Here is a 24952-nt window from a genome sequence, read left to right as displayed (position 1 = left end):
GATCTCCCACACCCTAGTCCGACACAATTAACCACGACACCACACTGGCCACTCAATTAAAATGTGAATAAATTAATGTGAGCGTAGGGGATGCTTGACTCAAAAGAAAACAATAATTGTGAGCAGAGTTCTGATTTCGAACACATTATTTGCAAAGGCTGAAGCGCTACTGGGCTGTTGTTGTTTTTAAATCTCCCCAGGCCATTTCAGAGTTATCTCTCAGGGGTTTTAAGCCCAGTCAAATTGCTAACTCCTCCTTACCTCACTGTAGTTGAGCTGCAAATTCCATGGGCAATTGAAGAGCCCTCTCACTCCGACAACCAGAGGGTTCATTGCTGCAAATACAATAAATAGGGTTGCCAGTTCTGGGAAATACCTGGAGATTTTGGGCTGGAGCCTGAGGAGGGGTGGGAACTCATCAGGGTATAAGGTCCTAAAGTCCATCCATCAAAGCAGCAATTTTCTCCAGGGGAACTTATCTTCATTATCGGGAGATCAATTGTAATAGCTGGAGATCTCCACGTTCCACCTGGAGGTTGACAACTCTATTATTTGGCCCTTGAAGAAAAGTCTGGTGCCTTTGCCCCAAGTCCCCTCTGGACTACCAGGTCAGGACCCAAGCATACTAGGCAGGTGTGAGGGGTTAGGCCGATGCCCCAGGTAGAACACCTGCTTTGCATGCCAAAAGTACAAACCCGAGGATCTCTAGTGAAAGGATCTCAGGCATCTTCAGGTAAAGGGATCAGGTAACAGGCGATGTGAAAGACCCCCACTGGAGATTCCAGCGAGCCACTGCCTGTCAGAGCAGAAAAAACAGAGCTAGACTGATGGGGGGTTGACTCAGCAGAAGGCAGCTTTAGACCGACAACAGCAGAGAAGAAGATTTGGTACAGATGTGCTTGCCCATGTCTTTATGCAACACAGGGCAGAGCCCAGAAGCACACACTTGAACACACACATGAAGCTGCCTTATGCTGAAGCAGACCCTCGGTCCATCAAAGTCAGTCTTGTCTCCTCAGACCGGCAGCAGCTCTCTAGGGTCTCAGGCAGAGGTTTTTCACATCACCTGCTTGCCTGGTCCCTTTAACTGGAGATGCTGGGGATTGAACCTGGGACCTTCTGCATACCATACAGATGCTCTACCGCTGAGCTATGCAGCCCTTCCCCACATGGGAAAGACACTGGGAGATGCAGAGATGTGCCAACTGCTTGTGGGGGGGGGGAGTCACACACAAAGTGAGCTATTTTCTTCTTCTTGGCAAATCTGGGTAGGGGGGATAGAAAGGGGCCACTGAAGACCCATCCACTAGGAAGTCCATCATCCTTCTGCAGCAGTGCTAATTTGGGGGGGGGGGCAAAACATGTTAGTGGCTGCAAAGAAACGTTTCTCCTTTTTGCATTGGTGAGAGGACATCAGATTAGGATCTGAAAGACCCAAGCTGGAACCCGCCCCCCTCCCCCCCCCCCTCTGCCATGGAAGCTTGAAGGGACACCTGGGGCCAGTCACACACTCTCAGCCTAGCCAACCTCTTGGCTTGTTGTGAGGATAAAATGGAGGAGGGGAAAGCTATGTTTTTTCTGTTGGGGAGAAAAGCAGGTATAAGTAAATAAATAAATGAGCAAATTATACTGGTTTATGGCCCATCAAAAAGAAAGCAATCATGGGGGAGGGGAGAGAATTCTGTTATTTGGAAAAAAAAACATTCTGTAATTTTTTAATGTATTGCACAGAGTAACCTTTGTGATCTTCCTCCATTCACCACCACCACCCGGCCCCAAGTAAAGGCAGAAAGGCTATCAGGGCTAGATGGTGGCCCCTGCTAATAACCGGCTGCTCCCCACCTGGAGAACTCTCTCGCATTCCTTAACTACCACCAAGCTCTGAAAGCTACTTGAGAGGGTAGCATGCGACTCAGAGCCTTGGCATCGACCCACACATTATGCCAATTGCACAAGCCGACCTCCACTGAGCAGCCTCCACCAGCCACACCTTGAGCAAACTGGGCGCATCCCCTCTGATCTTCAAATGGTCGCCCGGACACTTGAGCAATAACAGCAGGTGAAGCAACTCTTTCTAGGCGACCTGGATAATGCAGTGCTTGGCTAACAGCCAGTAACTTGGAAGCCCTCTGGGAGCTGATAAAGACCAGTCCTGGGATCAGAGTGGGGGATGGAAACGTCTGGATGAAGTAAGTTACCCCTTGGTTGTATATTTAGAGAAAGCTCAATATACCATAGAATCTTGGGCCATTTATGCAGGGTCAATTTTGATGCTCGCTCAAAGCTCTTTTTTAAATTGTGACCATTAAAATGCTTATTCACAGTCCGACACAAAAGGAAAAATTCCACTCTCCCCCCACTCGTCTGCTCCTTTATTCCTTCCATTAGCCAATCACGATTTGCATAGCTAACACACGGCTGCCATTTTGCATGGTTCCTTGAGGGGATTCTTCGGTGTAGGGCTGGAGCAAACACAAAAGGTCGCGTTAAAGGGGCTCTTAAGAAATGCAAAGTAGGTATGCGCCGGCTTCACAGTCACTTTCTGAATGACGATTCAGCGTAAAAACTAAAAAATAAATAAATATGCGGGGCACTTCAGCCCGGAATGCGCTGCTAATTACCAAGCATAAATGGCCTTGCGCTTGATCATTACTCCAGACTTTCATAGCACGTCGTAACTGTGGGATTTAGACGTTTAGTTAAGGACAGGCTATAATTTTCATTTATAGGAAAGCCTGTAACAGATATAGAAGCTCTGCAGTTTTAGATTTATTGACACCCTGCTAATACTACATCCAGGAGTCACACAGATTTGTAGACATTTTATACATAATTTATAGTCTGGTGTGCTAATTTCTTTTAGACCACTGAAGAAGGCAAGTACTCTGAAATGCATTTGGTCTTTATATGATTGTATGTCTATGGTTTGCATATGATTGTATGTCTAAATGTATTAAAATAACACAATTGGCATCATATACATGTATTTGGAAGGCTTTTTGCAAGGCCTTATAGGAATCATCAGCATTATTTGGTTTTAACTTGTATTAAACTTATGCGCACTTAGATTACTTTTTAATGGTTTAGCTTTTAATTGTACCCTTCTTGGCCTTGTGTGTGTGTTTTTTTTTTTTAGGTACTTAAGTATGTTACAAGGGGCCTGATTATAAAAAGCATTTTCTTTGGTAGCCACCAGCTAGCATCTGGAAAAGAGTAGCGGATGGATGCAGGGACTCCTTAGGATGCACGTACCACAGCCTCAGATTTTGGCAACTACAGTTCACCTACAGTATTCCTCTTTCTGGGCATTTAGGACAGCATCAGCAGCACTTTGCTTCTGGTTTGTGCTCTCCATTCCCTTCATCTAGTTTTTTCATCCGTGCTCGTTTGTCTCCTTCCGCAAGGATCTTTGTTTCATGGTTGGTTACAGAGGATCTGAGCTTCTGGACTATTCAGTGCTTCAGCCTGCCAAGAACTGAATGGGAACTACAAAGAATGAGTGCAGAACACTTATTCACTGGTTAAAAAGGTCCACTTGCACAGCCGGAAAGGCCTAGAGAAGGCATTTTTTTGGAGGGAGTTTGATTCTCTTATCCAGCACTGGAGAAAGATGTGTGGCTGGAGTCTATAGAAAGACAGAGAGCAACTACCATCATCAGTGTATCGGAGTTTCACACTACACGTTCAAGTACATTATGAAACCTACACAAAGCATATAATCTGTGCTGTGGTTTAGTTGGATGTGTTTTGGCAGTTTCTCCATCTGCCACTTTCATGCCCAGTCATGTGCTAGAAAAGGGTGAGCCAACTGCCCCAATCTGATGAGCCCAGAAACCTGTGCCCTTTGTGCACATGAAGGATTTCCAGCCGCGCCAGGCATTGCAGTTTCCAAAGAAAAGCAAAACTAACACGGCATGAAAAAGGATCCTGGCCACGCCCAGGAATGAGTGTTATTAGCTCCAACTCCTCCCCCCTCCACTGCTCCTATGAAAGCGAGCGCTAAAACAGAGCAGCTTCACTGGTACCTTCAGCACATTCATGCTCCCCTGAAGAGGCTGCTGCCAGAGCTCAGCAAAGCTCCCTGGGCCACCTCCAGTGGTGAGGTGCGCAGGGGACATCCTCCAGGAGCATGGCTTGGCCTCCCCGCACCAGAGCGCAGCTGGGTGGAATCTTTCTCGCCTTCTTCGGGTGGGTCTCATCTTGTGTGACAACCATGGTGCCTTTCTGGAAGAAATTGAACTTGGACTTAAATGTGCTCGAAGAGTGGAACATGGGACTTTGGCTCGCTTGCGTCATTCAAGAAGAGGGCCCGTTGGAGTGTAAAGCCTACGACTCCCTGCTGGACTTGCCCCTGGTATTTGGACTCGCCAGGATTTTAATGATTGCTGCCAACGGCCTGGGATTTCTTGCATTCTTCCTTTCTCTTTGGGGGTTGAACTGTCTGAAGACAAGGAATAAAAACACAGAACTGAAACAAAAGCTCGGGGTGGCCGGGGGAATCCTCTTCTGCCTCTCTGGAGTAATCACCCTGGTTCCAGTCTCCTGGGTCGCCTACAACACTGTACAGGAATTCTGGGATGAAACAGTGCCTGAGATTGTTCCAAGGTGGGAATTTGGTGATGCTTTGTTCTTGGGTTGGTTTGCTGGGTTTTTCCTTATAGTCGGTGGGCTCCTTTTCATCTGCTCCACCGGTGTGCCGGAGACCCATGAGACACCCCAGCCGTTTGCAAGCCACCCTCACCCACAGGCACCAAAACCACCAAGGCTGCAAAACCGACATCAGTATACAGCAACCAAAAATGCTGACCTTGTCATCTGAGCTCTGTGCCCTCTTAGAACGGTGGTTTCTAACAAAGGTTTGAGACTGTGGGAATGGTTTCCATTTAACTCAGACTGAGCTATGCTGAAGCAAGAAGATGCCACTGTTACGTCGTGTTTTCAACCATTAACAAGATTGCCTGAAGCACCCAAAAGAACATAAACATGAACCCTAGAGAAAAAGCCTTTGTGTCAAAGAGCAATATAATAGGGTGATTAATGTTCACTGTTAGAAGAACGGATTCGTGCGGGTGTACAAATCAGTAATGGCAAGAGGGCATGACCACACACTGCAGAGAATTTCAAATGTGATTTGGGGCCGATGGCAGGTCGGATCCAGTGTCAATAGCCAGGTATCAAATTCAGCCGGTATTGTCAGAGCGTAAAAGGCGATTAAGTACTTTAAAAAACTGAACTCTGCTATGTTTGCTTTTCACGAGACATGGATGAAAACTTGTTGTTTAAGACTTGCTGGCAACAATTAAGGGATGCAAAAATAAAGTTGATTCCACACCAGCAATTCCATCTGAAACTGTCACCATTCACTCCCTTGCGCTGCATTCAGACATCACAATAAACCATGATTTGATAAAACCTCAGTTTGGTGTTAAGTCTGAATGCAGACCAGTCGACAAAGTAGGATTTGCTGGCCGATACCAAATTGTGGTTTGAAGCTAGATTTGTAGCTGGCTTGTCAACCACAGCTTGCTCTGACTTGTTTGTGGTGACATTTTAATTCAAACACGATCATCTACTGCAACCACCTGGCATAGAGTTAGAAGGATGTCCGCCCAACTGGGAAGCAAGAAGCAGACAAACTAGGATTTGTAAGTATCTGAATGCATATCAAGTTAATTTGGAATCAGATGTCATCAGCAAATGGCTGCATTCCAGTGTTTCCCAAGTTGTCCTCCCATCCTTTTCAAGGTCTGATTTGTGGCAGTTTTTTTAAAATCAACGAAAACAAAACTACCACTGGAGTGCCAGATTGTCCAGTATGGATAAAGTACCACTGAGATTTCTCAGGGCTAGTGTCCCTTTAAAACATATCTTCCTTTCCTTGTGCTTCACACCTAATTATTTCCTATTCTTTCCCACAGGTGACCAGGGCATCCATGACATTAACTTTTAGTACAGTTATTAAACTATAACTGTCATAGTTAACAACCTGAGTTTCATACTGTTATATGACCCTGAAATGGGAAATTGAACAGCCATGCAAAGTCTGTTACAAGTCAGCAAATTCCAGATGTTAATATTAGCATGATTATCATTAATCCCTCACCCCCTGCAAAGAATTAAATACTTCTTTTCATTTTGAATGCAAACTTGATCATTAAATTTAATAAAAATCTAGAAGTGAGCAAGTTTCACACACAAAGTGAACAGCAGTACTGAATCTCTCTCCCCACACCCACAATCAGGGCACCATACCGATAACTAATAGATTAATGAATGGCGTGTGTGGATACGAAGAGAACTAGTAGTAAACTGTTCCATAACTGTTCCATAAGCGAAAGGAATAAAAAGGAAACTTCTGTTAACTCAGAAGTAAACGAAGGTCCCATTTCATGCTGCAAGCCTTGCCCAGGAGGATAGTTGTGCTGAGATTTTTTACGGGGTCTCTAACATTATATTAAGTGCCGTGTGGAGCTCTAGTTTCAGTCCCACATTCGTCCCTTTGCAGACAAGTATGAGTGCAAAAGCACCCCACCGCAAAAGCAGCCCAAGGCATCCCGTCAGCATCAGCGTTCTAAGCCTGACTAAACAGAAGGCAGACCTCCCGCAGCCTGCAATCACAACTACACAGAGGGGTCTTTTCAACTGGCCACCGCGACTCAGTCAATAAGATTGTCTTGAATAGCAAAAGAGAGGATATCCTATTGTTCCCTAGATAGCATAAGCTTTTCTAAGAAAAAGCTCTGCTACATCAACAGCACATGTAAATGCTTTCCTTGGACAGATTTCCAGGAAAGATGGGATCATATTGTTCAGTCTGATAACATTTGGATACTCTGTTATATTAGGGTGGAGGCTGTTAAATGTTCTTCCAAGTAATGAATTCTAAGCCCATTCATGCAAAGCGTAGCACAAGTGCTTCCTCAGAGACACGCCCAAAGCAAAATCAGAGCACTAAGATCCCATTTTACACTTCTGGTTGGCAGCTGCAATACCCAGTGAGGACTGCAAAGTGTCCTGGGAAAGACAAATAATTCTGGCCCCCAAACATCCATCACCCCAGTTACTCTGCCATGAGAACAGCACAGTGCCCCCCCCACATACTGACCCATCAGCCCCACAGATGGGAAGACCACCCACACCCTGGCAGAAACATGAGGCTCATCTTCTCAAGCACAAGGGCTCAAAAGATTTATCTGTTCCTACAACAGCAAGGGCCCTCATCTGGATGCACCAGGCCAGCCCGATCTTGTCAATCTCAAATGCTAAGCAGGGTCAGCCTTGGTTAGTACTTGGACGGGAGACCTCCAGGGAAGTCCAGGATTGCTAGGCAGAGGCAGGCAGTGGCAAACCACCTCTGTTCATCTCTTGCCTCAAAAACCCTGCAGGGTCACCATAAGTCGAGTGCACCTTGACAGCACTTTCCACCACAATGGCTAGTAGGCCACACCAAATGCTTCTGTGTAGGAATCTGACTGGTAATCTTTGTGAAACAAAGAGTTTAAATCAAGTCTGAGACCACAACGGCTCTTCCCCCACCCCACATGCCATCATCTGGGCTTAAGACCTTAGAATCAAAGCAAACTACTTCCGTGTTTAAATAGGGCAAAAAAATATTGCACTTTAATTACTGAAAAGGCTTATCAAATACAAAGACTCCATTTACACCCTGATTTGTCAGTATTCCATTAAAACGAAGGCCATTTAAAAAGACGGGCAGATGCTTTCCTTCAGAATGTGCGTTTTTCTTTAAAAAAGGTTTCATCTTGGACTTCAGCACACCGTGCGTCTCAGATGCTGCACTGGTCATTAAATGCTGTGACTGACATTGAGGGAAATATTTTGGGATGTCAGAAAAAGACCATTTCCTTTTGAGAGGTGGTTTCCACCTTGACCCCTGCACTGGAATGACTTCAATGCTCTTGCCAGCGCATCATCTTGGCAGCATCCCCAATTTGCCTGGGGCAACGGCCACCATGTTTGACGGACTGCATCTGGCTTAAACACACACACACACACACACACTGACATGCCTGAACGCCTGTACTGCTCACCACGCAGACCACCAGTTCCTTCTCCCTGCTGCCCAAGTTCTGCCAAAGGAAACACCGGCAGCACTTCCATCTATAATCGACAGTGTTTGAACCATCTTAAAAAGAAATGTTAGCAAATGTCCCCCCCCCCCATGACTTTTACAGAAAATAAGGGACCACCCGGTCCTGCGCTGATGTCACTGAGCACCCATATGTATGCAAGGCAGGTCACGAGTAGAGCACTTGCCCACATTCTCCATGTGCCCCATCTCACTGATGATGCCCTCACCACACGCACGGGCCCATCTGCATGCAGCGTTCGCAGGCCACCCGCCAGTGTTAATGTTCCAACGCTGCATGCAAAAGCAACCAGTGCACGTGCCAAGTTCACTGAAATGTGGTGGAGTATGTGAGTGGAATGCTTACCCGGGGGGGGGGGGGGGTAAGTACTTATGCTTTACATCTTGTACAAATGAAATAAAAATTGGGCAGATGGTGTAGTGTGTTCAGCGTTTCATTTAAAATTTGCACAGCACCTATGTGTTCTTGTAGGAATAAAAAAGGCAAACGCTGTTCTAGGCAAACACATGCTGTGAAATATTAATGCATGCCCTCACTGAGTGCACATTTAAAAGAAAAAGCACCATCGTCTTTTCAGCCCTTTCCTAGGCAAATTATCAGTTCAGTGCAGATATGAGCTGTCCCAACTAGAGTCGTCTCTTCCCTCCCTGCACAATCCTGAAGGGAAGCAGCTGAATTCCACACACTGGTGATCTGCAGCCTCCAGTGCTCTATGGAGACAAGTCTGCAGCTTAGCTGACAATCACGGTGGAGGCCCTGTGGATGGACTCCATCACTGCTGCAAATCGGCTGCAGAGGTCATAGGTGTTGGGACGGATCGTGGGCGGCTCTTTCAGAATGACACCCTCTGCAGAGCAGTCCAGCAGACGGGGCAGCAGTTCACCCAGCTTCAACTGCAAGTCCTCTGGAAAGGAAAGAAAGGGACCAACAATTAAAAAGAAGGGGGGGAAAGGCCTGAACTGACTGGCTTCAAAGCCTATGCTTTGATCACTGGCTGAGACCCACTCCTCTGAAATACAAGCAGCAGACAACACAACACACACACACAAAACCTGTCACAGCTGACAGAAGATATGAGAAATGCCACGAGTTCACGTGCTTTAAGACCGAGGGAGGGTTTGTCTACTCCCTTTACTCAATGCTGTTCACCCTCTGCTGGCTGAAATGAGCAGCACGCATCAGCTCCACTTACAACACACACACAAGAACATAAAGACAGCCCTGCTAAATTAGATCCGCACTCCATTTAGTCTGGTGTCTGCTTCATACAGCGGTCGACAAGTTGCCCTGGAGGAAGGGCTACTGGCTGGCATCGTGAGCTGAAGATCCATGATCAAAGGAATGCAGAAGCAAGCAATATTGGAAGGAGGGGGGAATATTAAGTCTAGAGGGAAAGGTTTTTAAGCAGAGGCTAGATCTGTCAGCAATGCTGATTCTATGATCTTAGGCAGATCATGAGAGGGAGGGCATCTTGGCCATCTTCTGGGCATGGGGTAGGGGCCACTGGGTGTATGTGGGGGAGGTAGTTGTGAATTTCCTGCATTGTGCAGGGGGTTGGACTAGATGACCCCGGTGATCCCTTCCAACTCTATGATTATATGAAAGAACACTCAGGCACACAACAGAAAGTCAGGCAACAGCAACAGAGAGGCTCCCTACCATCCATGTCTTTTCCCAGGTAGGAACACCAGCGACCTCTCATGATCTCAATGGCATCCAGATCATCCTTGGAGATGTCGTTGCTCATGATGAGGTGCATGCACGGTATGATCAGCTCATTCAAGTGGTTTATGCCTTCGGCCACATACATTTCATTGCAGCTATCAAAAAGCATCGCCGCAACATCATTCAACTTCTAAGGAAAAACAAGATGAGAAACAGTTGCCCAGTGTTTGGGACAATCTGTCACGCTCTTGCAGCTTTTTAGAGTAACTGAAAAATTTGGTTGGGGATGTTGTTGTTCAACTGCCTTGAAGAGGCACAGCCACCTTTTAAAAAGCATATTTATGCTATGAACTCTGAAGCCATGAGATTGAGAAAGCTATAAATCTAAGTAAATAGGACGGATGTATCCGATCTCTCGTGTTATAGGAAGGCGGTGCTGTTAGCAGAACAGGATATAATAAAGTCAAAAATACTCAAAAAATGATTAAAAAGCGATCAATCTTGTTTCTTAAAGAGAATAGTGGGAAATGACCAGCAGAAGCATTTGACTAGATGGGTGATATTTTTTGCAGGTATTTTTAAACCATTAAAAGGGAAAAGTCCTGTCTCCATGCATTGATCAGATCACTTCAGAATGGCCCGGAACACATAGATGCTGATGCAAAGAAAGGGAAACTGAAATGCAGGTGTAAGCAAGAAGCTGACTGCCTACCCACAAAGAGGGGAAAGAGGGCAGGGGAGGGCACCACTGCCACTGATACCAACCAAGAGACACTTCCTTCTGTAGAGAGCAATCAAAGCTTCATCCACTCCTCTGTTGGGTCCCTTCCTCAGCAGGGTCATGTTGCTCTGATAAGCGTATACTAGGTAGGTCAGGGCCTCACAGTACCTTACAACAAGAGGGAGAGAATGCCAGTTCTTCAGTCATCACTGCTTGTATGAACATCATATTCCTAACACCCAGACAGCCCGTCATATATAACTCTAAGGAACACCTCTTTGCCCCCAACTCCTCAAACTCTAGTCTGGTTGCCAGACTGAAGGCACACGTCCAATGCTCGATGGACCTTTTAAGAATACAGCCATCCAACAGGTTAAGCTCTCAGTTACTCCTGAACATCTTCAGCACCCCCATTTGGAAACAAGTTCACACCATCTTACTTTTTGTTCTGGTACAGCTCCAAGCCAGTCAGCAGGTAAACAGACACCTTGCGAAACAAACTGTAGTCTTCGTGCCATTTCTGTCCGGAAACAGCAACCAGTCAAAACCCACGATGCTGTATGTCTTCTCACAGCCTCCCCCCCACCCGACTGCTGTGTACTCATCTGGTTGTCTCCCTCATGTTTTCAGACAATGTAGCACTCTGACTCATTTCAAGACCTTTCTCAATCAAGACCACTATTTCTAGCACAGCCACTACTTCAAGCCAGTCCCAATTCCCGGCTGACTGTGGATGCCTGAGACCAGGCTGGACGATCTGCCCAAGCTCAGCCTTGCAGGACAAACACAGAGGCTGAGCACCGTGCAAAGCACCTGACTGCTCCCACCAAACAGCCCTATGCTACAGACAGAGAGCAGATGACCTGGGAAGAGGAAGCAGGCTCACTTCAGAGCTTCTGCACCAGTGGCACCCTCCCCCAGGTCTTCTGTTGCGCTTTGGATGCGGTGGAGAATGCATGCGCCTGCACACATACAGCCAAAACGGATCCATCACCCTCAAGAGCACAGGTCACACAGAACCTCTTCTCTTTCCGGAAAACGGGCACAGATCCCAACACCTCACAATGAGGCTGATTAGTCCCATTAGCAGCATCTGTTATGGTAATTGAAACTCCAAAACCCCAGGTGCAGTTTTAACATATCAGCATCTAAATATCAAGCCACAGAGCAGGTGGCCGGGGCCAGCAGGACTTCTACCTGGTACTCCTCCATGTCAATGTCCCCAGGACCAATGTCTTTCAGCTTGGCTCGGGCAACTTTCATAATACTTATTGATCTGTTCAAAGGACAGAAAAAAGGGGGGGGAGGGGAGAGAATACAGAAGCAAGTGACCAGAGAGCTAGAGGACCTAGCCAGGGACCGACCCTGACCTGGACAGCCCAGGGTAGCCTGAGATCTCAGAAGCTAAGCAGGTCGGCCCTGACTAGTATAAGAGTTGGTTTTTATATGTTGACTTACTCTACCACTTAAGGAAGGATCAAACTAACTTACAATCACCCTCCCTTCCCCTTTCCACAACAGACATCCTGTGAGGTAGGTGGGGCTGAGAGAGCTGTGACTAGCCCAAGGTCACCCAGCTGGCTTTATGTGGAGGAGTGGGGAAACAAATCCAGTTCACCAGATTAGCCTCCGTCACTCATGTGGAGGAGCGGGGAATCAAACCCGGTTCCCCAGATCAGAGTCCACCGTTCCAAACAACAGCTCTTAACCACTACACCAAAATGGCTCTCAGTACTCGGATGGGAGACTACCAAGGAAGTCCAGGGCTGTTATGCAGAGGTAGGCAATGGCAAAACATCTCTGCTCATCTCTGGCCTTGAAAATCCCATGGTCCTGAGGTCACCATGAGTCAGTTGCGACTTGACGGTACAAATGACTACACTTAAAGGCTGAAATACTTTATTGTCCTGACCTGAATGGCCCAGGCTGGCCTGAGCTCTGCTAAGCAGGATCAGCCCAGGTTACTATTTGGATGGAAGACCAGAGTCTCTATGCAGAGGCAGGCAATGGCAAACCACCTCTCCTCATCTCTTGCCTTGAAAACACTAAAGGTTGGCCATAAGTTGGCTGCAACTTGCCAGAAAAAAAAGAGACACCTAAAATCAGGCAAACATTAAGATGTTTAACTTGTTCTGCCCGTGAGCTCAAAGCACTGTAGTATCGTGACTTTACAATGTGTAATGCAAGACAACTATGCTTTACTGTTGTCAGGAAACATGGAAGTAGGGTTTGTTTAAACGTCCTTTCAGTATATTCACTGTACCTTACTGATTAAGTAAGTCTTAGAACTCCTGCTTCCTCCTCTTTAACTGCAGCAGCAGCCAAAATTAAGCCCAAACAAGTCTAAACAAGCCTCAAGAAAAAAAGGACCCCCTCTCTCTACACTTACACTACATGACCCCGATTAGGCTACTGCACACTTCAGAGATCTGAGATGAACAAACCTTTCATCGTAGCTGAGGTTTTTGTCTGCAAATTGCTCCAGAAGAGTCCGCTCCACCACTCGTTTGGGAGCATCGTTTTGCAAAAGGTAAACTAGAACATGCTGAAGCCGAGGGTCATTCTGAGGTGTGGGGGTCTCTTTGGAAAGCAGATACAGCCGGGAGTACTCTTCGTGGAATGCCTAGTAAGGCCAAGAAATTGACCCACAATTACTGACTCCGTCACTCATGCATTTACGAGAAAGCAGCTCTAACCCACTGAAGACATGCATGAAACACAATCCTATAAAGCCTAACTGAGGCTGCTTCCACATCGAAGTTTCGGCCTGGTTTTGTGCCTGAACTGAAGCACCCGCATGACATCATACCCTAGTATTCCACTTTCTGCAGTTCTCCCCACCTCTTTGTTGCAATCCTCCCTAAATCTAGTTTTGTATGGGAAAGATCACTGTCAAAGTGCCTTCTGCTGCGGGGATGGGAAAGTATGCCTCTTTGCAGGTTCCACCAACATCAGTGCCATTATTTTTGTGGCTGCCACTCCCCCATCCTGCACCACCAGAGGGCTTTAAAAACACACACTCACCAGTAACTGGCATATTGTTCTGGGTCAATTACCAATTTTAAGATACAACATTATGTCAATTACCAAATGCAATTGTCAGACCACTACAGGCAAATATTGCTATACACTGGAACTGCCTTTCCCAGTATGCCCCATTATGACAGATGTGTTCACAGCTTCTGCAAGGGTCACACTCCGAGTATTAAGATCAACAGCTTCTCAGACACAAGTATCCTCTGTGGTGGCTCCTGCCCAATGGAATGGCTACTTTTTGATGAGATCAAGAAGGCCTCCTACACTTTCCTCGTTCTGCAGAAACAGAACTGTTCAGGAAGGCATTTTATACACACAAAGTTGCCTTATACTGACTCGGACCCTTGGTCCATCCAGGTCCATCCGGTCTACTTGGTCTTGTCTACTCCAGGGTCTCATGTCCAGGGTCTTTCACATCACCCACTGCCTGGTCCTTTTAACTGGAGGTGCTGGGGACTGAACCTGGGACCTTCTGCATGCAAAACAGCCCCTTGGCATGAAAGAATTATTTAGCTTATTGTCTGTGGAAAATCTGCAGGCCGCTTTTTAGTGTATTTTAAAAAAATGCATCATCCTGTTCTTATTACATTGTTTCCTAATTTCTGTATCTAGTTTCACTATATTTGTTAAATATCATTCTGTTTTATTGCTTGCTTTCTAATTCTGCAATCCAGTCTCACCACACTGTCGTAATACATTATTGTAGTTTTTTTTAAAAAAAATTGTAATTCACTTTGAGTCTGTTAGAAAAAGGCTGGGAAAGCAGTAAATAAATATTTGATCTACAGGAGTAGGTCAATTTCCAGTCCTTTTTTAAAAGCCTGAAAAAGTCCTTCAATGGCATGAGGGGAGATGAAGGCAGGAAGGGACTGATCTAAGGAAAGCCAGGGTGATGACAACTCGCACCTGCACAGCAAATCACCCCTGTGTGGATGCAGCTTAAGCCACAAGGCCCTTGCTAGCAGGTTATCCTAACTGGGCCCGGCCCCTGCTGCATGAAGAACGGACTGGCCACAGCTGGCACTGTGACACCCTTCTGATGCACCACTGGAATTTTTGAATGCAGAACAGGGACAAACATCAGGAAGACCATCCGTTCAGTACAAGTTTTTGTTCTGATGGCACCTCTAATTGCAGTTGGGATGCAGAAGCTTGAGTTGCAAAGACGACAAATGACTTACCTGTAAGAGCTTTCCTTGGTCACGGAAAGGGGGGGGGGAGGGGACACTTGTCCATCTTCCAATGCAGGACTTAGAGGCCTGCAAAACTCCTGCACTGACATATGGGAATGTCCCACACAAACTCAACTATGCCAAATAAACTCTCTGAACTTAGCAACATCACCTGTATAAACCCCTGTACAAAGAAGGGTGGTGGCAGGAAAGCAACCCAAGGTTTTACTTTGTGAGGGGAGTTGGAAGGAAATTCCTCTTGCATACAGAAAGCCGGCCTGACTCCTAATCGTCAGGGTATCATCTTCATCACGAGCAGAAAGAAAGCCTAGCATTTTTGTGTCATGGTACGGCAGCATCCCATGAAAGGGGGGAAATGCATGGCACCAACACAAAGAGACACCAGGCAGGGGTAAGTGGAACTTTGGGCATTATGGTACTTGTTCTAAAACCTTCCATTCAAGGGATGCTTCAAGCTGAAGTAGCAGAACCATGGCTGGACACGTGAAGGCTTAGAACAATTGGGGGAAAACATGTTTTTTTCCCAGATGACCCCTTTTTAAATTTTTCTGATAGGAAAAATTGGGACATCTGGAGGAAACACCAAAAAACCCTAATTCCCCCCGTCCCCTTTGAAATGTTTAAGTGAAATGTTTAAGACTAGGCTTAACTCAAAATGTTCAGCATTCAATTTTTCCAAGGGAAAAACTGGTATATTTGGAGGAATGCTAAAAAAACCTATGAAATTTATTTCCCCCCCTTTTGGAATGAGTGACATGTGCTAAGAGGGCAGAGGGTGCAGCAGTTTGCAGCTATCTCTTGCTTTAATGTTAAGCGTATTTGCAAATTTGCTTGTATACTTTTTAATGCCATAAACATGGCAATTAACATATTTTAATGCTAATTTTATTATACATAGTGCATTTGTTAAAGCAGCAAAATGGGTTTTGATATGAAAGTATTGCATGAAGTGTAGATTCCCTTTAGAGAGTACTCCAGAGTCCCCTCTGGGGATTTAGACCTTGAGATCACTGGAATGCACTGCCTATCAGGGTTTGATCTCCTGCATCTGGGGTGACTTGGAGACATTCTTCGCCAAGGGAGGGACTAATTCAACAAGAACAGAGAAAATCTGCAAGCCTAGAGCTGTCTGTGCTAGGGAAGGCACCTTCAGCTTCCGTAAACATCTAATGCTCCTTTTCCTTTGAGTAGGAATGACTCTAGAACCAGAAGAAAGGACTAATTCCTGAACCCTATGAAACAGAATTAAGCTTTAGCAAGACATGTTGGATCTGTCTCTAAAATAATGTGGCCGCAGTTGAAAAGAAACTCCAACATCACAAGCAGGGCACTCAACTCTGAAACCTTTCCATCTAGACGGAGCATCCAATTGATGCAGGATTTAAAACTGCAGCGTGATCTTAGAAATCATATCTACATGTGAGTTGCCGGTGTTCAACACCAGATAGAAGTCCAGCATAGGGAAACTCAAGAACAGTGGAAAAGTTAAAAGCCATTCAATGTGCAGGTGTCTCAGCAGAGGAATCAAATCTGGCTTACCTAATCATGAAGAAATGGCTGTCACTTCCCTTTAAGAGGGGTAGTGCAGATGTCTTACGATAGACCTGACTGGGGAAAAAATCCCACAGAGGGACAAACTTTGGCCTTTGTAGCAACCATCTCTTACACTGCCCATTACAGAAACAAAACCAGAAAAATACAAAAACATCTGTGCTGACAAAGCTAAATGCAATTATAATGAACAGCATGATGCCTAGAACAGGTATTCATATGAAGACCCCCCCCAAAAAATGTGGACAACTTGTTGTAGGTTTTATCAATGATCTATGCTAATATAACAAACATTAATGAAAATTATATCAAATGCACGTGCAATAGAATTGTTTATCAACGCGATATACATTTGCAACTGAAGAGAATAATCGCTCAAAGTCCATAGTAGGAAAAAAATCCTTAATGAGGACAAACTTGGTGAACCCACACTTCTTAATGAGAAAGGAGTGCCTTAGTACAAAGCTCAGGTTGATAAGAATTTGAGTAGTATGTAACAAGCAACAGAGGAGTGGAAACGGTGGTGGTACGGAAGTTCGGATTCTTCTGCCATTTCATATAGAATCACTTCATCATCCTGAATGCAGGATTGCTATACTGTTGCTATAAATACAAGATACAAAAACAGATAATAATATTGATAAAAAGAATGTACTGTGACTCATCCAGAACAAAATACTATTTTGGGATCTTACCAGTAACAAAGAGATAAGTTCCTTAACAATCCTTCCTCTCGTAAAGATAAACGTATAATGACAGGTTGGATAAGAAAGTACAAAACACGTATAATAACAGCTTCAAGAAAGGGAAGTACAGGGGAAAGAAAATACATCCCCAATCAAGAACAGGTGGAAACTATTGAAGGGCAACAGCAGTTTAACGTCACAGACCCTAATAAAAACATGATAGAACAAGACAATATATGAGTCATGAATTGCTAATATGCCCTTGTAATGGTATCTATAGGTTCTTATCAAAATGAACTTGAATAGGAAAAATAGCAGGTACATGATATGTATACACTAATCCAGAATGGGTTGCTAACCATCAGCAATATCAAATCACTGGCCATAATTACCCATTACAAAAAACATGATAAATCAAACTCAGTATTAAGGCCATAAGGTACCATGGTGCTCAACAAATGAACAAATTTGGCTTCTTTCTGTAATAAGATGTGTTCTGTAATAGATCAACCTGATTATACGGACACTTTTGTAAATGCCAGAATACAAAGAACCTAATATCACTGTTAGTATGCCTTTTCCCCAAATAACAATTGACTAAAGGAGCATCAGTCGCTTGAGAACAAATCCTAGATCTGTGCTCAATAATGTGTGTACGTGCAGATCTACAACTGATGCTTATATACAGTAAATGACAGGGGCACTTAATAGCGTATTCAACATGTTTAGTAGCACAGGTCGTAAACTGGCATAAAACAAACGTAAATCCTGAAGCTTTAGTCTGAAATTACTTTACAGGAAGAGCCAATACAGATACTGAACAGTTAAACCACATCTGAAATCGCCTGCTGGATAATGACTGGACTCACAAGTAGAAATATCTGAATGGACAAGAATGTCCCTAAAAGAGGTGGTCCTACGTAATCCAAAAGTAGGTGGATTATGACAACCAGGAATATGGAGCAAATGCCAACGACATCGTATAATGCGTTGCACATCATATGTCAAATTAGTAAATTGGAATGATGCAACAATAGATTCACAGGTTATCTTGTTCTTATTCTGTATTAAGGAAGCTCTGCCTCGCATGTTGGCTTTCATTCTAGCTTCTTGTATGACTGTCCCCGGATATCTCCTACTTTGTAATGTGTCAGAAAAACAATCAGCTGCCTTTACAAAATCAATACGTAAGGTGGCATTTCTCAAGGCTGAGGAACTGTCCCAATGGAAGGTACGTCTTTAAATGAGGAGGCTGATGAGATGAGAAATGAAGAAGAGCATTTCTATCTGTGGGTTTTTTAAATGGTCGTACAGCAAGACTACCCTCATCGGTAATATACTCATCTAAATCAAGACTCCAGTCTACCAATTTGACATATGATGTGCATATGGATTATGTATACATATCATGTACCTGCTAGTTTGTCCTCATCAAGGATTTTTCCTACTATGGACTTTTTGCAATTATTTTCTTTAATTACAAATGTATATCGCGTTGTCGAACAATTCTATTGCACGTGCATTTGATATATTTTAATTAATGTTTGTTATATTAGTATATATAATTGATAAAAAAAATGAACAAGTTGTTCATATTTTGGGTTTTTTTCCCCGTATGAATACCTGTTCTAGCCATCGTGCTGTTCAGTATAACTGCATTACAGAAACAATGCTCATTTGCTGTCAGGGCTGCAGCTGCTACTTCTACATGCCTTGCTTGATACTTCTCCCAGACAACCCAAAACGGAACCCATACAGGAACCAGATAAAACAAATTAAGCAGGGCCAAAGGAAAGCAACACTGGTGCTTAGCGGACCCCTAAATGCCTTGTTACCTCTGTGCGGATGGGACAAAAACTTGAGAGGCCTCCTCCTCCCTCCAGAAACCTCTGAACTCCTGCCTCCTTGACGTCACCCATCACAGGACGCTGCCCTCCCATGAACAAAATGGACAAAATTCTGTGTAAGCAAAACATCCCAGGGCAGAAGACAGCTTGTTGGCATCTGGCACAAAAGCGCTAGAAGTTTCCCCACTGAGAAAGGCAAACGGACTTGCACGCCCAGGTTCAAAACAGAAGGTACCTTAACTAGCCCTGCTTCAGACCCATCCCGGTCAAAGGTCTGGCGAGCTTTAGCTATAGCCAGGATCACGCCCTGCATGGCGGGACTAAGCATCACCTGCCACAAAGAACAGAAAGAGGTGGATGGGGAGGGGGAAAATGGAAGTAACCACGGTACGGGGCAGGGAGTGGGGAGAGAAGGTCAAACAGGTTAAGAATACAAAGACAAGCTTTCCAGATCAGGCAGATGAGCCAAGGCCTATTTAGGGGACTCGTTTCCATGCTGCAGCACTTTTGGCTTCCACAAATGCAGATTTTAGAAACCACCACAGCACTACTGACCACGGCTGAACTGTGAGCACATGCACCACCAGAGGGTCTGTGATAAGGCAAGCAAGAAGCGCAATTCACTGCCACGCAAAGCTAGTGGGTAAAGCACTGCAGATCAGTGGCCTTCTAACCATACAGTTGGCTCCAATGTGGAAAGAGGATGCAGAAGTTCAGAGCAGCTCCAGGTGGTGAGGTGAGGCCCACATCTCCCCCCACCCCAATCCACACAGCACACAGCAGCCGGGCCTGAACACTCCACACACCGCACAACACATGCCGAGGCACCGGCTGCGCTCTGCCGCCTACCTCCTCATTATAGCCATCTGCGTCAGACCTAACTAGAATCTTGCCCACACTGGGGATCTCCACTTCAGAGACCTGAGAGCTAGGCAGGGCAGGGGAGGCCGCTGCTAGCCCCGCCGTGTCCTGCTGCTCTTCTGCCTGAGCCGCAAGGTTGGCTTCTTCCAGGAATTTCTTTGCTGGTTCTGCCTCCTCAGACTGCAGTAGCAGGGCGAGAAGGGATGGGGGAAGAACAGAATAAAAGACACAGACGAGCGAAACAGGAAGGTCAACTTGAGAAGTGACAGAAGCAGAGGCACGAGCAGGCGAGGAAGGGCAACGGCAACCAGGACTGGCCACGGGGAAAAGAAGAGTCGGTTTTTATATGCCGACTTTCTCTACTACTTAAGGGAGACTCAAACCGGCTTACAATCACCTTCCATTCCCCTCCCCACAAGACACCCTATGAGGTAGGTGTGGCTGAGAGAGAGCTCTAAGAGAGCTGTGACCCTGCTGGCTTCGTGTGTAGGAGTGGGGAAATCCAGTTCACCAGATTAGCCTCCACCGCTCATGTGGAGGAGTGGGGAATCAAACCTGGTTCTCCAGATTAGAGTCCACCGCTCCAAACCACCGCTCTTAACCACTATGCCATGCTGGAACAGGCGATTCTCACCTCTGCAAGAGCTGCCTCCACACCACTCTTCTCGTACACGTCGGCTGTGTTGGCAATGGCTTGAGCTGTCTGGTCCCTGGAGATCATGGCGTGCTCGAAAGACTGAGGACACGCCCTGTGTTCAGAGGGTGAAGAGAGGTCTAAGGAAAAGAGATGTGGTGTAACGTTAGCTTTCAGGAAGGTGGCAGCGGGCACATCAAAACTCGGAAGGTGGCGTCTGGCCAGCGGCCTGCAGCTCAAGTGGGGGGGGGTAGAAAGTACCATCCCCACGAGCGAGTGCCTCTCACCCTGCGTGGAGTCCGTGGACAGATCTTGAGAGTCAACAGACAACTCCAACGGCTCCATCTGCGCCACCTTGCAGGACTGCTCTTCCGCCCACTCCGCCATTTCCTGCTCGACCCGCCAGTTGCTCTCTTGGATGTACTGCTGCAGATCTGTGCTCAGAGCTTCCACTTCCCTCCGCAAGTGCCCACTGTAGCCCTTGTCTGCTGGGGAAACACAAGGAGCTAGAAGGTGCCCATCTGCCCTCACACCCTACTTCTGACAGCAGGGACCAAAGACACTGCCGGAAGGAGCAGTCAGGGACTCCTCCGTTATTGGCTCTTGGGGCTCTCTCCAGTTACTTGAACAGACTGGACAGCACTTACAAGCCACTCTGCAATTTTTATTTACACACATCACACGCCTGGAGAGACTACACATGTACTGCACACCAGGAAGGAGCCCACACAGTGCTTGTCCTAGGGCACCTCCAACTCTTGTCTGCCAATCCTAGACAGGCCCCTAGTTCAGCTGACCAGCCTTCAGACTCACACATCTTCTCCACTCCTTCCCAAATCTTACGAACACAACCCAGTTACATCCCACCCGCATACACACCACCAAGCCTGTAGAGAAACAAATTAAGCCCTGCCTTTTGATTTGGGAGCCCCAACCCCCAGGCAGATTACTGCTAGACAGTTTGGTTTTGCCACCACAGACTAACATTTTATTTATTTATTTAGTGATTTATGGCAGCTGCATTACAGCGTTGCGGCTGCTTCCATCCCTGTTCACCCCGTCTCACCACGCCAAGTGCTGGCCTGGTGGCACCTGTGCTACACTCCCCTCTGAAGCCAGCGTGAAGCCCCCCCTGGAGCCAGTGTGGTGTAGTGGTTAAGAGCAGTAGTTTAGAGCGGTGGACTCTGATCTGGAGAACCAGTTTTGATTCCCCACTCCTCCACATGAGCGGCAGACTCTGATCTGGTGAATTGGATTTGTTTCCCCACTCCTACAAATGAAGCTAGCGGAGTGGCCTTGGGCTAGTCACAGCTCTCTTAGAGCTCTCTCAGCCCTACCTACCTCACAGGGTGTCTGTTGTGAGGAAGAGAAGGAGATGGTAAGGTAGTTTGATTCTTCCTTAAGTGGTAGAGAAAGTCGGCATATAAAAACCAACTCTTCTTCTTTTCCTTACCCGGGGTGCAGGCCTTTTTGCTCCCAGGCCTAACGGCTGTGTGATGACTCATGGATGGCCAGGTTCCCTGGCTGCCTGCTTTTTACTTCCTTCCTTATCCCTTTTCACTAAGCTTTCTGGAGAGCTGCACAGCAGACTTAACTGAATTTACAATCAGCCCCCAAAACACTCCAGCCTAGGAAAACTGGATCAGCCGAGTACCCTGGCCCCATCTGGATCCCCCATGCTATTACAACACCCACTTGGGCTTTCTAGGACAGTGGATCCAGATGGGCCCGAGGTACTCGGCTGATTGCTCCAGTTTTCATTTTGTCTAATATAGTTACAGCTCTCCCTAGAAGGTAAAATGACTGAACTGAAGATTTTGTACTTTGGTCACGTTATGAGAAGGCAAGAGTCACTGGAAAAGACAATCATGCTAGGAAAAGTTGAAGGCAGCAGGAAAAGAGGAAGACCCAACATGAGATGGATTGACTCAGTAAAGGTAAAAGATAAAGGTAGTCCCCTGTGCAAGCACCGGGTCATTCCTGACCCATGGGGCGAAGTCATATCCTGTCGTTTACTAGGCAGACTATGTTTACAGGGTGGTTTGCCATTGCCTTCCCCAGTCATCTATACTTTACCCCCAGCAAGCTGGGTACTCGTTTTACCGACCTGGGAAGGATGGAAGGCTGAGTCAACCTTGAGCCGGCTACCTGAAACTGACTCCTGTCGGGATCGAACTCAGGTCATGAGCAGAGCTTTTGACTGCAGTACTGCAGCTTACCACTCTGCACCACAGGGCTCTTGATTGACTCAATACTGTATTTTAATTATGTTGTGAAATGCCCTGAGCCTGGCTTTGTTGGGGGAGGGCAGGATATAAAGTTTATTATTATTATTAAATGAAGAAGCTACAGCCCTTGGTTTGCAAGACATTAGCAAGACTGTTAATGATAGGATGTTTTGGAGGTCATAAATTTATAGGGTCGCCATAAGCTGAAAGCGAGCTGATGGCACTTAACACACATGCAGTCAGTTACAGCTACAACTAGCTGGTTGCTATTTTGAGCAGGGCTGAAGGAAGCCCAACACCTCAAACCTTGACCATGTAGCCTTATTATTTGGACCTGAGAACCAGAATCACAGAGTTCCAAGAGACCACCTTGTCCAGCCCTCTGCTAGGCAATCTATTGCCAGCCGAGATAGCCCTTCTACAAAGGAGGTCACCCTAAGCCGCCAGCCGAGACCAGGTACCTTGCCGAACTCCGCTGACCGAGCCACCAAGAGCCAGCAAGCATTTCAGAGCCATTACCTGCAGCAGAGCAGAAGAGTGCTTCGTTAATGTACATAAGGCAGTAGGCGCTTGCATTCTTCAGGCCTCCAAAGGAGTCCCTCTCCAGCTCTTCCCAGGAGGCTTCCATTACAGAGATGTCGTTATACTTGAGCCACCTCTTTCGGGCCTGGTTGTAGATGTAGGCCCAGTAGTGGCCAGCGTTGGCCTGGCCTTCGTGGACGAGGACAGCGTGCAAGTGGTAAGGGACCTGCAAAAGATGCAACACCCCCACCAGCCCAGACACACAAACAGGCTTTCAGGCTTGTTTTTAGCAGGTGAAGTAACCCGACCTCTGGAGAAATTCAACCAGAGGCATTCCCAGCTGTTAAGTTATGCCTATAACAGCTCCCCATTCATACAGTCCTGGCTCGACAAACAGATTCCTTCCCTGCTGCAGCAACAGCCTTGAGAGGCTGGCAAGCAGCACTTTGGAGCTGCCGCAACAGCACAAATGTGAGGATCAAAGCCAATCAATCGGGAGACGTTCAAGTGACTGGAATAAAACACGAGCCGCCAATCACTGGAAAGGAAGGAAGTTGCCGGACTTCACAAATATAACCAGACTTTTAAAACTTAAGCCTCACTGAGAACAGGAGCCGAGAGGCAGGCTCTGCACAGTCCAGAACATTCACAGCAGATGTCTCTGGATACTAGGGAGGAAAAGTTTATCCATCGTTGCTGGCATCCCTATCCTTCCCCCTCCTCCACTCTTGGTATCTGGGGGGGATGACCTGCTGAAATCTTTTTACATGGTGGCATCTGGGTTATTTTAAGGCCACTTTGTTTATGGTGTATAATATGATGTTTTTATAGTTTTATGTATTTTAGAGGTTGTTATCTGCCCTGAGCCCAGCCTGGCTGAGAATGAGGGCTGGCTATAATTTTGAACAAATAAAAATAAATAAAAGGGAAGACTCTCAGACCAAGACCAGGAGACTGTAGTTGTATGTCTTTCAGCTAACAGGCTGCAAGGCCCCAGGGGATTCATTCTGGGAAGAGTAACGGTACTAGCAGCAAGAACAGGAATTAGTGCAAGGCATAAAATAAGAAAGCCATAAGCAATCTTTTGCAAAGCAATAATTGTGTAATTTTCAGGGTATTAATTTGCAGACATGATAGAGGTCTATAAAATTATGCATGGTTTGGAGAGAATGGACAGGGAGACGTTTTTCTCCCTCTCCCATAATACTAGAACACGGCGTCATCTGCTAAAGCTGGCGGGCGAGAGATTCAAAACAGATAAAAGGAAGTATTTTTTCACACAATGCATAGTTAAATTGTGGAACTCCCTGCCCCAGGATGTGGTGATGGTTGCCAGCTTGGAGGGCTTTAAGAGGGGAGTGGGCATATTCACGGAGGAGAGGGGTATTCATGGCTATTAGTTAGAATGGAAACTACTCATGCTGCATACCTATTCTCTCTAGTATCAGAGGAGCATGCCTATTATTTTGGGTGCGGTGGAACACAGGCAGGATGGTGCTGCTGCAGTCGTCTTGTTTGTGGCTTCCTAGAGGCACCTGGTTGGCCACTGTGTGAACAGACTGCTGGACTTGATGGGCCTGGGTCTGATCCAGCAGGGCCTTTTTTGTTCTTATGTTTATGTTCTTATTATATAGAATCTTTGAAGGCACATGCACGTCTAACTTAGCCTGGAGAACAAAATGTGAATGGCTTTGGCACCAGCCTGATGAGATCCATCACAGGGAGATGTCATCCCAGAATACTGCTAGGTTGGAAAGCAGGGAAATTGAACTGTCATTCTACATAAGCTACTTTGGAGGTCCTTCTGGATTGGCATACAGGACATAAAAATCACACAAATAGATTTTGGCCCCCCCAAACTGCAGTTATCCCCCACCTCGTGCACAAACAGCAGAAA

General features: G+C 46.2%; 2 protein-coding genes across 2 annotated transcripts in view; one reads left to right on the top strand and one right to left on the bottom strand.

Moving 5' to 3' along the window:
- Positions 1–4129: 4129 nt before the first annotated feature.
- On the top strand, positions 4130–4819 carry CLDN25 (claudin 25). Its single transcript, XM_056860815.1, has one exon. It carries the CDS (start codon positions 4130–4132, stop codon positions 4817–4819), a length of 690 nt encoding a protein of 229 aa, XP_056716793.1.
- Positions 4820–8842: 4023 nt separating this feature from the next.
- Positions 8843–24952, bottom strand: part of USP28 (ubiquitin specific peptidase 28) — a 35312-nt gene continuing 19202 nt past the window's right edge. Inside the window, exons 16-26 of the mRNA XM_056860012.1 lie at positions 23053–23281; positions 20593–20790; positions 20307–20445; positions 19660–19876; positions 19046–19141; positions 12942–13120; positions 11695–11773; positions 10938–11017; positions 10542–10665; positions 9771–9966; positions 8843–9015 (exon numbers count right to left, since the gene is read on the bottom strand). Coding sequence (XP_056715990.1) covers positions 8843–9015; positions 9771–9966; positions 10542–10665; positions 10938–11017; positions 11695–11773; positions 12942–13120; positions 19046–19141; positions 19660–19876; positions 20307–20445; positions 20593–20790; positions 23053–23281 — 1710 coding nt within the window. The remainder of the gene's footprint in view (positions 9016–9770; positions 9967–10541; positions 10666–10937; positions 11018–11694; positions 11774–12941; positions 13121–19045; positions 19142–19659; positions 19877–20306; positions 20446–20592; positions 20791–23052; positions 23282–24952) is intronic.

Source organism: Euleptes europaea, chromosome 14 (assembly GCF_029931775.1).
Source record: "Euleptes europaea isolate rEulEur1 chromosome 14, rEulEur1.hap1, whole genome shotgun sequence".
NCBI classification, from domain to species: domain Eukaryota; kingdom Metazoa; phylum Chordata; class Lepidosauria; order Squamata; family Sphaerodactylidae; genus Euleptes; species Euleptes europaea.
This window is presented reverse-complemented; position numbering and strand designations above follow the sequence as displayed.